Raw genomic sequence first — 15,349 nt, 5'->3', positions numbered from 1 at the left:
CTTAGTGTGTTTCCACTGGCTTTGATGAGTTGTACAATCTCTTTGTGCAGAAATCCTTCTACAGGCGCATGGTTGACGCTGGCGATGGTGTCACCTGTGAACATGAACACACCTTCAGCCTCACTAACATAGCCAGGTACCTTCATCCTCACTAACTACAACATAGCCAGGTACCTTCATCCTCACTAACAAAGCCAGGTACCTTCATCCTCACTAACATAGCCAGGTACCTTCATCCTCACTAACTACAACATAGCCAGGTACCTTCATCCTCACTAACAAAGCCAGGTACCTTCATCCTCACTAACATAGCCAGGTACCTTCATCCTCACTAACTACAACATAGCCAGGTACCTTCATCCTCACTAACTAGAATATAGCCAGGTACCTTCATCCTCACTAACTACAACATAGCCAGGTACATTACATGGTCACTAACTAGAACATAGCTAGGTACCTTCATGGTCACTAACTAGAACATAGCTAGGTACCTACATGGTCACTAACTAGAACATAGCTAGGTACCTACATGGTCACTAACTAGAACATAGCCAGGTACCTTCATGGTCACTAACTAGAACATAGCTAGGTACCTACATGGTCACTAACTAGAACATAGCCACGTACCTTCATGGTCACTAACTAGAACATAGCCAGGTACCTTCATGGTCACTAACTAGAACATAGCTAGGTACCTACATGGTCACTAACTAGAACATAGCCAGGTACCTTCATGGTCACTAACTAGAACATAGCCAGGTACCTTCATGGTCACTAACTAGAATAAAACCAGGTGTGTGTGCTAAGTGAACAACAAAGTGCAGACTGAGGGGAGTCAGAGTCATTCAGGAAGTGAAACTAAAGTGAGAGAAATAAACAACTAGCTTGGGAACATTCTCTAGTTTCCTTCTTTCGGCTGGCTGGTGGAAAAAAACATGAGTGATTGGCAGTGACATGTGACCTTGTCACCTCTGACCCCGCCCTCCCAGCTCTAATTTGAAGACCGTTGCATAAATGAAGGTTTGCTTGACCAGGAAGTGACTACTGTAAATACAATTCAATCCTCTATTCAGTACGCTACAGTCTTAAAAACTAAACAACCAGGATCTCAAACCAAAATCCTCACCTTTAACAGCTGCGGCTGTAGGCAACCCCCCTGATGTGTTTTTAAAAGAAGCCACACAAAATGTTGCCGTGAAAGGGGCCCCACAAAGAAGTGTTTACATGTAGAAAAAAGTCCTATTATGACTCCTTAGCCTTTAAGAGACCAGACGTGTGTGTGCTATCCAGTTTGCACGTGTTTTAGTACATGTAAACCTACTATAGTAGTTGGTGTTTTTTCCCAGGACTACTGGATGTTTTACTGTGTTTTTACTTTGCAACTACAACATACTTTTAACTTATTCAGGCTCCTGGTTTTTCAGCAATTGAACATGCAAAAAATTTGCCAAAAAACCCCCCACAATTTTAAGATGTTTAGTGTTTAAAGAATGTACAAATAATCAACAGAGTTGACATAAAAACATAACCCATTCATCCAAATCAATCACTATGTCTGTTTCAGTCACTGTGTTATTTAGTCACTACAGTAATTATGTTCACATCCACAGGAACCACATGGGTTAGCCTACTCTATACAGTATTTACAACCTTACTAGTGTTCACTTCACAGCCACAGATGGTTCATCTAGTTATTGACATTATTTACACATTAATTAATTTGTCTGTTTCAGTCACTATGTTATTTAGTCACTACAGTAATTATGTTCACATCCACAGGAACCACATGGGTTAGCCTACTCTATACAGTATTTACAACCTTACTAGTGTTCACTTCACAGCTACAGATGGTTCATCTAGTTATTGACGTTATTTACATATTTGTCTGTTTCAGTCACTGTTATTTAGTCACTACAGTAATTATGTTGACATCCACCAGTATTTACAACCTTACTAGTGTTCACTTCACAGCCACCAGTGGTTCATCCAGTTGACATTATTTACATATTTGTCTGTTTCAGTCACTATGTTATTTAGTCACTACTGTAATTATGTTCACATCCACAGGAACCACATGGGTTAGCCTACTCCATACAGTATTTACAACCTTACTAGTGTTCACTTCACAGCCACAGATGGTTCATCTAGTTATTGACATTATTTACATATTTGTTTCAGTCACTATGTTATTTAGTCACTACAGTAATTGTGTTGACATCCACAGGAACCACATGGGTTAGCCTACTCTATACAGTATTTACAACCTTACTAGCGTTCACTTCACAGCCACAGATGGTTCATCTAGTTATTGACATTATTTACATATTTGTCTGTTTCAGTCACTATGTTACTTAGTCACTACAGTAATTATGTTGACATCCACAGGAACCACATGGGTTAGCCTACTCTATACAGTATTTACAACCTTACTAGCGTTCACTTCACAGCCACAGATGGTTCATCTAGTTATTGACATTATTTACATATTTGTCTGTTTCAGTCACTATGTTACTTAGTCACTACAGTAATTATGTTGACATCCACAGGAACCACATGGGTTAGCCTACTCTATACAGTATTTACAACCTTACTAGCGTTCACTTCACAGCCACAGATGGTTCATCTAGTTATTGACATTATTTACATATTTGTTTCAGTCACTATGTTATTTAGTCACTACAGTAATTGTGTTGACATCCACAGGAACCACATGGGTTAGCCTACTCTATACAGTATTTACAACCTTACTAGCGTTCACTTCACAGCCACAGATGGTTCATCTAGTTATTGACATTATTTACATATTTGTCTGTTTCAGTCACTATGTTACTTAGTCACTACAGTAATTATGTTGACATCCACAGGAACCACATGGGTTAGCCTACTCTATACAGTATTTACAACCTTACTAGTGTTCACTTTACAGCTACAGATGGTTCATCTAGTTATTGACATTATTTACATATTTGTCTGTTTCAGTCACTGTTATTTAGTCACTACAGTAATTATGTTGACATCCAAAGGAACCACATGGGTTAGCCTACTCTATACAGTATTTACAACCTTACTAGTGTTCACTTTACAGCTACAGATGGTTCATCTAGTTATTGACATTATTTACATATTTGTCTGTTTCAGTCACTGTTATTTAGTCACTACAGTAATTATGTTCACATCCACAGGAACCACATGGGTTAGCCTACTCTATACAGTATTTACAACCTTACTAGTGTTCACTTTACAGCTACAGATGGTTCATCTAGTTATTGACATTATTTACATATTTGTCTGTTTCAGTCACTGTTATTTAGTCACTACAGTAATTATGTTGACATCCACAGGAACCACATGTGTTAGTCTACTCTATACAGTATTTACAACCTTACTAGTGTTCACTTCACAGCCACCAGTGGTTCATCCAGTTATTGACATTATTTACATATTTGTCTGTTTCAGTCACTATGTTATTTAGTCACTACAGTAATTATGTTGACATCCAAAGGAACCACATGGGTTAGCCTACTCTATACAGTATTTACAACCTTACTAGTGTTCACTTCACAGCCACCAGTGGTTCATCCAGTTATTGACATTATTTACATATTTGTCTGTTTCAGTCACTATGTTATTTAGTCACTACAGTAATTATGTTGACATCCACAGGAACCACATGGGTTAGTCTACTCTATACAGTATTTACAACCTTACTAGTGTTCACTTCACAGCCACAGGTGGTTCATGTAGTTATTTACATTATCCATACATTACTTTGTCTGTTTCTTGCAACTTACCGACTTTAAGTCCTGCCAGCTGTGCTGGGCTGTCCTGGTGCACTTTGCACACAAAGGTGCACATCTCCACCGCGTTTTGGTCCTGGTGGTGCAGGCCGTACGTCTGCAAGACACGAGAGGACCTTGCATTCAGACACTTCCTGTTTCCCGCGTGACGCTCTCGCCACGCCGCATGATTGATGTCAGCGTGCCGGAGACCGCAGACATGTGGCTGGGGGACGCAGACATGTGGCGCTGACACGCAACTTTGCTCCGACACGACAACTCTGAGGTGGTAGTGGTGAGCATCACATGACAGTGGTCACTACACACTAGTGTTGTCCCCAAACCAATATTTTGGTACCGGTACCAAAATGTATTTCGGTACTTTGATACTTTTCTAAATAAAGGGGACCACAAAAAAAGTCATTATTGGCTTTATTTTAATAAAAAAATGTTAGGGTACATGAAACATATTTTTTATTATTGCAATTTAGTCCTTAAATAAAATAGTGAACATACTAGACAACTTGTCTTTTAGTAGTAAGTAAACAAACAAAGACTCCTAATTAGTCTGCTGACGTATGCAGTAACATATTGTGTCATTTATACACCTATTATTTTGTACACAAAAAGGACAAGCTGTAAAAAAAACAATTGTTAATCCACTTGTTTATTTACTGTTAATATCTGCTTATTTTCTGTTTCAACATGTTCTATCTACACTTCTGTTAAAATGTAATAATCACTTATTCTTCTCTTCTTTGATACTTTACATTAGTTTTGGATGATACCACACATTTAGGTATCGATCCGATACCAAGTAGTTACAGGATCATACATTGGTCATAATTTAATTCCTCATGTGTCCAGGGACATATTTACTGACTTTATAAACATAATATGAATAAAAAAAATTTAATAAAAAGATTTTGTGATGCTAAAAAAATATCGCTGTAATCATAGAAGTATCGACTAGATACGCTCTTGTACTTGGTATCATTACAGTGGATGTCAGGTGTCGATCCACCCATGGCGTTTGTTTACATTGTGACGCCGGTGAGCTATTGTACCCTCCTACGGTGTGTAGTGAAGCATGTTTAGCTATTCCTCGTCCTCCAGTGATAATGATACTTGTAAGAAACATATTTTATTTGTCGCCATGGAGGCGAGGATTAGTGATTTTGAAGTAGCTAAAACACTACCGACTCCAGATGGATGTTCGTGTCTTAAAGCAGCTCTTCCTGAGGGTGTTTCAGTGTTATAACTTCACCTTTATCTTTACTTTTTACACCAAAATGCGTCCATTCTCCCTTTTCTGTCCACACACTATGTCGGTTTGTAAGTACTCCGTGTGTGTGCGCTGCCGAACATGCTCCTCTGCTCGTAAAACCAGCAATGTCACCACGTGGCAACGACGGGGAGCTGGTTGAGTGGTACTATTTAGAGGCGGTAAATGATGAATTAGTATGGCAGTAATATACTAGTACCGCTATATTGTACAACCCTACTACACACATGCTCGCCATCTGTTTCTCCTCCCACAATCCTTCAAAGACTCTTTGTCGGCGTACACTTGCTTTGAAAAACCACGTGTGAGGCCGCATTGGTCGCAAACAACAACAACAACAACAGTGCTCCGCCATTGTTGTTTCTTGTGTTGTTGCTGGCGCATGAATCTACCACAGATGTGACGGAGCGCGTCCAAGCCTTGTGGTCCAAGTGGTTTCTCGGTCGACGTCACAAAGTTGTCTTTTGGCGGGACCAGCGTACACGATAATTACCTCCGCCGACGAGGTTACGAGTTCATAGGCGTCCGATTTTCTTACTTAGTATGCAACTTCCTGTCGACTCTTTTTAAATGATGACTCAGCAGGAAGCTCATCTTACATGTTTTGTTGTGATTATACCCAAAGAGTTGCCAAAGAGACTCAGAACAACCTCCGTCGGGGCGTCCTAACTTTTGTATCACGCATGCAGGAAAACTAGTGTTTTAACACATGACGGGACTGTCTGTGAACGTGTCAAACACGGGACGACCTCCACTTGGGCGTCCTAACTTTTGTATCACGCATGCAGGAAAACTAGTGTTTTAACACATCATGGCGGGACTGTCTGTGAACGTGTCAAACACGGGACAACCTCCACTTGGGCGTCCTAACTTTTGTCCGCCCGTGCAGAAAAACTAGTGTTTTAACACATCATGACGGGACTGTCTGTGAACGCCTCAAACACGGGACAACCTCCACTTGGGCGTCCTAACTTTTGTCCGCCCGTGCAGCGTTTTAACACATCATGACGGGACTGTCTGTGAATGCGTCAAACCCGGGACAATCTCCACTTGGGCGTCCTAACTTTTGTCCGCCCGTGCAGAAAAACTAGTGTTTTAACACATCATGACGGGACTGTCTGTGAACGCGTCAAACACGGGACAACCTCCACTTGGGCGTCCTAACTTTTGTCCGGCCGTGCATAAAAACTAGTGTTTTAACACATTATGATGGGACTGTCTGTGAACGCGTCAAACACGGGACAACCTCCACTTTGGCGTCCTAACTTTTGTCCGGCCATGCATGAAAACTAGTGTTTTAACACATCATGACGGGACTGTCTGTGAACGCGTCAAACACGGGACAACCTCCACTTGGGCGTCTTAACTTTTGTATCACGCATGCAGGAAAACTAGTGTTTTAACACATTATGACGGGACTGTCTGTGAAGGCGTCAAACACGGGACAACCTCCACTTGGGCGTCCTAACTTTTGTCCGCCCGTGCAGAAAAACTAGTGTTTTAACACATCATGACGGGACTGTCTGTGAACGCGTCAAACACGGGACAACCTCCACTTGGGCGTCCTAACTTTTGTCCGGCCGTGCATAAAAACTAGTGTTTTAACACATTATGATGGGACTGTCTGCGAACGCGTAAAACACGGGACAACCTCCACTTGGGTGTCCTAACTTTTGTCCGGCCATGCATAAAAACTAGTGTTTTAACACATTATGATGGGACTGTCTGCGAACGCGTCAAACACGGGACAACCTCCACTTGGGTGTCCTAACTTTTGTCCGGCCATGCAGAAAAACTAGTGTTTTAACACATCATGACGAGACTGTCTGTGAACGCGTCAAACACGGGACAACCTCCACTTGGGCGTCCTAACTTTTGTATCACGCATGCAGGAAAACTAGTGTTTTAACACATTATGACGGGACTGTCTGTGAACGCGTCAAACACGGGACAACTTCCACTTGGGCGTCCTAACTTTTGTCCGCCCGTGCAGAAAAACTAGTGTTTTAACACATTATGACGGGACTGTCTGTGAACGCGTCAAACACGGGACAACCTCCACTTGGGCGTCCTAACTTTTGTATCACACATGCAGGAAAACTAGTGTTTTAACACATCATGACGGGACTGTCTGTGAACGTGTCAAACACGGGACAACCTCCACTTGGGCGTCCTAACTTTTGTCCGCCCGTGCAGAAAAACTAGTGTTTTAACACATTATGACGGGACTGTCTGTGTTGACAATTTAGCGACGAGCAATTTTAAGAAAGTGACTGGCCACAAACCTCTTTTAGGACACTTTCTGGCTCACTTTTTGTATCTCACGCATTCATGAAAATTATATGCACATGTGTCATGGCCAATTATGCAAATTACACACATTTACTCATTAAAATATGACAAGTGGTGTCCACACTTGGAAGCTGTCACAATAAAAGTGCATTTCTTCCAGATTTGGCAGCAATGTAGTTTGTTGTGTCTAAATAACATTATGCTGCTTTTGGCAGATGTCTGCGCTCTTGTTTTGAAATGAAAAAAAAAGAAAAAAAAAAGGGGACTTTGGCCGACATATCAACGTTCAAATACATTGTTGCTAATTGTGTTGCCGTGGCAACCGCCACTGTGACTTCCTCTTGTGCGTCATTGTTCCTCTTGTCAACTAACCACCACGCACGCCAACAGACAGGAAGTGGACACGTCAAGCTGCCGACCGCATGAGCTCACTTCCTCCCGGCCACGAGGATGCAGGAAGGGAGGGGAAATTTTGTGAATGGAACAAAAAGTTTTGTATCGTTTTCTGTTCCTGCGTTGTCAACTTTGGACAAATGTGAGATTTTGAGGGTAACGAAACTCTTAGTTAGCAAAATAAAAGTCCGTGTTCTTACCTGGATCTCAAAACCAAACGTCTGCTGGTCCATCTTCTCCAGCACCACCACCTTCCTGAACACCACACATGACAAACATCTCAGTGATTGACAGCCCAATTTGGGGGGGAAAAAGCAGGCTTCACTACACTTATTTTTGACATTTTTGACTATTTATTTTATTCTGCAGCAAATATGCTAACCTGGAATGATGTTAGCATTTGGCCCACATAGCTATGCTACTGTTGCTGACAAATGATGTTAAAATGTAATAATAGCATGAAGCTCACATAGCTATGCTCCTGTTGCTAACCAAATACGATGTAAAAATATAATGATAGCATGTAGCTCACTTAGCTATGCTACTGTTGCTAACTGACAAATGATGTTAAAATGTAATGATAGCATGACGCTCACTTAGCTATGCTCCTGTTGCTAACCTGGCATGATGTAAAAATGTGATGTTAGCATTTGGCCCACATAACTATGCTACTGTTGCTAACTGACAAATGATGTTAAAATGTAATGATAGCATGACGTTCACTTAGCTATGCTACTGTTGCTAACCAAATATGATGTAAAAAAAAATATGATAGCATGTAGCTCACTCTAACTATGCTACTGTTGCTAACATAGCATGATGTAAAAAAAATGATAGCATGTAGCTGACATTGCTATGTTAGAATGATGTAAAAATGTAATGATAGCATGAAGCTCACTTAGCTACGCTACTGTTGCTAACGTAGCATTTGTAAAAAAAAAGATAGCATGTACCTGACATTGCTATGCTACTGTTGCTAACCTGGCATGATGTAAAAATTTAATGTTGGCATTTGGCCCACATAACTATGCTACTGTTGCTAACTGACAAATGATGTTAAAATGTAATGATAGCATGACGTTCACTTAGCTATGCTAGTGTTGCTAACCAAATATGATGTAAAAAAAAATATGATAGCATGTAGCTCACTTAGCTATGCTACTGTTGCTAACGTAGCATGATGTAAAAAAATTATAGCATGTAGCTGACATTGCTATGTTAGAATGATGTAAAAATGTAATGATAGCATGAAGCTCACTTAGCTACGCTACTGTTGCTAACGTAGCATTTGTAAAATAAAATAAAAATGATAGCAGGTAGCTGACATTGCTATGCTACTGTTGCTAACCTGGCATGATGTAAAAATGTAACGTTAGCATTTGGCCCACATAACTATGCTACTGTTGCTAACTGACAAATGATGTTAAAATGTAATGATAGCATGAAGCTCACTTAGCTATGCTACTGTTGCTAATGTAGCATGATGTAAAAAAAATAATGATAGCATGTAGCTGACATTGCTATGCTTCTGTTGCTAAGTTAAAATTATGTAAAAATTTAATGATAGCGTGGACCATCCACGCTAACGTAGCATGATGTAAAAAAATAATGATAGCATGTAACTGACATTGCTACGCTCCTGTTGCTAACCTGGCATGATGTAAAAATGTAATGATAGCATGTAGCTCACGTTGCTAACCAAATATGATGTAAAAATTTAATGATAGCATGTAGCTCCCATAGCTAAGCTACTGTTGCTAACCAAATATGATGTAAAAATATAATGATAACATGTAGCTGACATAGTTATACTTATTTCGCTAAGTTAGAATGATGTAAAAATGTAATGATAGTGTGTAGCTTATATGGCTATGCTACTGTTTCTAACTTAAAATGATGTACAATGTAATTTTAGCATGTAGCTCAAATAGCTACGCTCGTGTTGCTAACCTGCCATGATGTAAAAATGTAATGATAGCATGTAGCTCACATAGATATGCTACTGTGGCTAACCTAGAATGACGTAAAAATTCAATGATAGCATGTAGCTAACATAGCTAACCTACTGTTGCTAACTTAGTATGATGTAAAAATATAATGATAGCATGTAGCTCACACAGCTATGCTAATTTTACTCAATTAAATTTATATAAAAAATATGTTAGCATGTAGCTTACATAACTACGCCAGTGTTGCTAACCTAGCATGATGTAAACATGTATTGTCTGCATGTAGCTCACATAGCTATGCTAGCGGTGCTAACGAATCCTTTGAAGTTGCACTACTTGTGGTATGGAGTATTTTAATGTTGCGATGGGAATGAAATATGAGCTGCAGACTTGATTCAAATGTGATCTTAAAGAACATTCTAGTAGTGAGTAATGCTGTTCCTACCTTTGTGGTTCTGTTTGTGTGTGAGGCTTCCATGTCTGCGAGTCGCCAGCCTGCCAAAGACAAAACAAAGGCGTCACACACCTGAGGCGGGTTCTCCTTAGGGGGGGTTTCCTGGGGCACGCCCACTTAGCACATAACAAGCCCTGCCATTAACCGGTTGAGGCTGAGTTGTGTATTTTTAGGCCGGGTCTGAGTCATGGAAAGTACACACGGTGAAACTGCTGCTTGTTTACTTGCACACACACATTCTTGTATTTGTTTACTTGCACACACACATTCTTGTATTTGTTTACTTGCACACACACATTCTGGTATTTCTTACCTTCTTGAGACCTGAGAAAAATGCCTACCTCTTTAGGACCAGCCTTTCTAGATATATAAAGATGTGTATTTGCAACATTAATAATATATACATACTATGCACATATAAAAAAGCTTGTGAAAAATGAGTTGGAATTTCACAAGAAAAAGGTCACAATTTCACAAGAAAAACTTAGAATTTTGGCAGTATTATAATAAAAGTTGTCATTTTACTCAACGCAAGTCCAATATTTTACAAAAAAAACTGAACATTTGTGCAATACTATGATAAAAGTTGGAATTTTACTCAACAACAGTCGCAATTTTACAAGAAAAGCTTAACATTTTGGCAATTTCATGAAAAGAGTCGCAATTTTACTCGACAAAAGTCACAATTTTATAAGAAAACTTTAAAATGTTGGCAATAATAATAATTGGAATTTCACTTGGCAAAATTGTGACAAAAAGTTCACTATTTTACAAGAACAACAAAAAAAATAGTCCATTTTGCATTAAAAAGTAATAATTTTACATACAATTTTTATAATTTTACGAGAAAATATTGCAATATTACAGAAACAGAAAGAATATGAGAAATTCTTCCTAATTTTATAAGAAAAAAGTTGACAACATTGTGAGAAAAAGATTGTTTTTAGTTAATGTATTTTTTTGAATTTTTTGTTTGTAATTGTTTTTTAATCTTCCTTATTTATTACTTCAAGTTATTACAGTATGTCTCTATACATATTTATTTATTTATTTTTAATTTATTTTGGCCAGAGGGGGCGAATTTTAATCTCTTACACACACTTGTTATTACATATGTTGGCCAGAGGGGGAGCACTTCAACATTTTTACACGCACTTGTTATTTCATATGTTGAAAGTCAATTTTTTTGGGACCACCCTCATTTTGATACATGTCACCACAAATGGGACATTGTCTATTAGATGCAATGTTATTGATTTATGTCATCACTTGTTCACACCTCCTCATATGGAAGATACTTTTCCTTCTCCATGTCTCAAGAAGGGTAGAAATACAACACACACACACACACACACACACACGCACACACACACACACACACACGCACACACCCACGCACACACACACACACACGTGTATTTCTAACCTTCTTGAGACCTGAGAAAAATGCCTCCCTCTTTAGGACCAGCCTTTCTAGATATATAAAGAAGTGTATTTACAACATTAATAATATATACATACTATGCAAATATAAAAAAGCTTGTTGTGAAAAATGAGTTGGAATTTCACAAGAAAAAGGTCACAATTTCACAAGAAAAACTTAGAATTTTGGCAGTATTATAATAAAAGTCGTCATTTTACTCAACGCAAGTCCAATATTTTACAAGAAAAACTGAACATATGTGCAATATTATGATAAAAGTTGGAATTTTACTCAACAGTCGCAATTTTACATGAAAAGCTTAACATTTTGGCAATTTCATGAAAAGAGTCGTCATTTTACTCGACAAAAGTAACAATTTGGTAAGAAAACTTTAAAATGTTGGCAATATTATAATAATAATTGGAATTTTACAAAAGTCATAATTTTGTTCAAAAAATTTCACTATTTTACAAGAACAACAAAAAAATTGGCAATATTGTGATAAGTCCATTTTGCATTTAAAAGTAATAATTTTACATAAAAATGTTATAATTTTGCGAGAAAATATTGCAATATTACAGAAACAAAGAATGAGACATTTTTCCTAATTTTATAAGAAAGTTGACACATTGTGAGAAAAATACTGATTTTAGTTCATCTATTTTTTAGTTTTTTTGAATTTTTTGTTTGCAATTATTTTTTAATCTTCCTTATTTATTACTTCAAGTTATTACAGTATGTCTCTATATACATATTTATTTATTTATTTTAAATTAATTTTGGCCAAAGGGGGCGAACTTTAATCTCTTACACACACTTGTTATTACATGTGTTGGCCAGAGGGGGAGCACTTCAAATGTTTACGCACACTTGTTATTTCATATGTTGACAGTCAACTTTTTTGGGACCACCCTCATTTTGATAGATGTCACCACAAATGAGACATTGTCTATTAGATGCAATGTTATTGATCTATGTCATCACTTGTTCACACCTCCTCATATGGAAGATACTTTTCCTTCTTCATGTCTCAAGAAGGGTAGAAATACAACACACACACACACACACACACACACACACACACACACACACACACACACACACACACACACACACACACAAACACACACGTGTATTTCATTAATAATATATACATACTATGCACATATAAAAAAGCTTGTTGTAAAAAATGAGTTGGAATTTCACAAGAAAAACTTAGAATGTTGGCAGTATTATAATAAAAGTCGTCATTTTACTCAACGCAAGTCAGAATTTTACATGCAAAACTGAAAATGTGTGCAATATTATGATAAGAGTCGCAATTTTACAAGACAAGCTTAACATTTTGGCAACTTTATGAAAAAGAGTCGTAATTTTACTCGACGAGACAATTTTATAAGAAAACTTTTGGCAATATTATAATAATAATAATCGGGAGTTTTACTTGGCAAACATTACCCTAAAAAAATGTCACCATTTTACAAGAACAACCAAAAAAATTGGCAATATTGTGATAAAAGTCAGAATTTTATGTGACAAATGTCACCATTTTGCATTCAAAAGTAATAATTTTACATAAAAAAGTAATAATTTTACATAAAAAAGTAATAGTTTTACGCGCAAATATTGCAATATCACTGCGACAGAAAGAATATGAGAATTTTTTCCCAATTTTACGAAAAAAGTTGACACATTGTGAGAAAAATACTGCTTATAGTTATTTTTATTTTTTTTGCATTTTTTGTTTGTAATTGGTTTTTAATCTTCATTATTTACTTCAAGTTATTACAGTATGTCTCCATATACATATTTATTGAATTTTTTCAATAAATTGTGGCCAAAGGAGGTGCATTTCAATTTCTTACACACACTTGTTATTTCATATGTTGGCCAGATGGGGACACTTTTAAAAGCGACACACAGTCAATGTGAAAAATCCCTCCTTTTTGGGACCACCCTCATTTTGATAGATGTCACCACAAATGAGACATTGTCTATTAGATGCAATGTTATTGATTTATGTCATCACTTGTTCACACCTCCTCATATGGAAGATACTTTTCCTTCTTCATGTCTCAAGAAGGGTAGAAATACAACACACACACACACACACTTGTGTATTTCTAACCTTCTTGAGACCTGAGAAAAATGCCTCCCTCTTTTGGACCAGCCTTTCTAGATATATAAAGAAGTGTATTTACAACATTAATAATATATACATACTATGCAAATATAAAAAAGCTTGTTGTGAAAAATGAGTTGGAATTTCACAAGAAAAAGGTCACAATTTCACAAGAAAAACTTAGAATTTTGGCAGTATTATAATAAAGTCGTCATTTTACTCAACGCAAGTCACAATTTTACAAGCAAAACTGAACATGTGTGCAATATTATGATAAAAGTTGGAATTTTATCAATAAAAGTCGCAATTTTACAAGAAAAGCTTAACATTTTGGCAACTTTATGAAAAAGAGTCGTAATTTTACTCGACGAGACAATTTTATAAGAAAACTTTTGGCAATATTATAATAATCGGGAGTTTTACTTGGCAAAATTATGACAAAAGTCATAATATACCTAAAAAAATTTCACTATTTTACAAGAACAACAACAAAATTGGTCATATTGTGATAAGTCAGAATTTTATGTGACAAATGATAAAAAGTAATAATTTTACATTAAAAAAGTTATAATTTTACATAAAAAAGTCGTAATTTTACGAGCAAATATTGCAATATTACTGAGACAGAAAGAATATGATTCTTTTCCCCCCAATTTTACGAAAAAAGTTGACACATTTTGAGAAAAATACTGCTTATAGTTATTTTTTTGCATTTTTTGTTTGTAATTGGTTTTTAATCTTCATTATTTACTTCAAGTTATTACAGTATGTCTCTATATACATATTTATTTTATTTTTTTAATAAATTGTGGCCAAAGGAGGTGCATTTCAATTTCTTACACACACTTGTTATTTCATATGTTGACCAGAGGGGGAGCACTTTTAAAAGTCAATGTGAAAAATCCCTCCTTTTTGGGCCCACCCTCATTTTGATAGATGTCACCACAAATGAGACATTGTCTATTAGATGCAATGTTATTGATTTATGTCATCACTTGTTCACACCTCCTCATATGGAAGATACTTTTCCTTCTTCGTGTCTCAAGAAGGGTAGAAATACAAGAACACACACACACACACACACACACACACACACACACACACACACACACACACACACACACACACACACACACACACGTATTTCTAACCTTCTTGAGACCTGAGAAAAATGCCTACGTCTTTAGGACCACCCTCACATACTATGCACATATAAAAAAGCTTGTTGTAAAAAATGAGTTGGAATTTCACAAGAAAAAGGTCACAATTTCACAAGAAAAACTTAGAATGTTGGCAGTATTATAATAAAAGTCGTCATTTTACTCAACGCAAGTCAAAATTTTACAAGCAGAACTGAACATGTGTGCAATATTATGATAAAAGTTGGAATTTTATCAATAAAAGTCGCAATTTTACAAGAAAAGCTTAACATTTTGGCAACTTTATGAAAAAGAGTTGTAATTTTACTCGACGAGACAATTTTATAAGAAAACTTTTGACAATATTATAATAATAATCGGGAGTTTTACTTGGCAAAATTATGACAAAAGTCATAATATACCTAAAAAAATGTCACTATTTTACAAGAACAACAACAAAATTGGCCATATTGTGATAAGTCAGAATTTTATGTGACAAATGATAAAAAAGTAATA

General features: G+C 36.9%; 1 protein-coding gene and 1 long non-coding RNA gene across 7 annotated transcripts in view; one reads left to right on the top strand and one right to left on the bottom strand.

Annotated features, from left to right (window-relative positions):
- LOC133653338 (uncharacterized) overlaps nucleotides 1-7,860 on the top strand; it is a 45,160-nt gene extending 37,300 nt beyond the window's left edge. For 5 of the 6 annotated variants that reach the window (XR_009826706.1, XR_009826705.1, XR_009826703.1 and 2 more), the window contains one exon: nucleotides 51-1,525. This is a non-coding gene — a long non-coding RNA (uncharacterized LOC133653338). Of the gene's footprint in view, nucleotides 1-50; nucleotides 1,526-7,743 lie in introns of those variants that run through there. The other variant, XR_009826707.1, reaches the window with a different exon arrangement.
- tamalin (trafficking regulator and scaffold protein tamalin) overlaps nucleotides 1-15,349 on the bottom strand; it is a 36,444-nt gene that overhangs the window by 12,712 nt on the left and 8,383 nt on the right. Inside the window, exons 2-5 of the mRNA XM_062052510.1 lie at nucleotides 10,141-10,190; nucleotides 7,947-8,001; nucleotides 3,792-3,894; nucleotides 1-94 (exon numbers count right to left, since the gene is read on the bottom strand). Of these exons, the coding sequence (XP_061908494.1) occupies nucleotides 1-94; nucleotides 3,792-3,894; nucleotides 7,947-8,001; nucleotides 10,141-10,190 (302 nt within the window). The remainder of the gene's footprint in view (nucleotides 95-3,791; nucleotides 3,895-7,946; nucleotides 8,002-10,140; nucleotides 10,191-15,349) is intronic.

This window comes from Entelurus aequoreus, linkage group LG07, assembly GCF_033978785.1.
Source record: "Entelurus aequoreus isolate RoL-2023_Sb linkage group LG07, RoL_Eaeq_v1.1, whole genome shotgun sequence".
In the NCBI taxonomy this organism is placed as follows: Eukaryota; Metazoa; Chordata; class Actinopteri; order Syngnathiformes; family Syngnathidae; genus Entelurus; species Entelurus aequoreus.
This window is presented reverse-complemented; position numbering and strand designations above follow the sequence as displayed.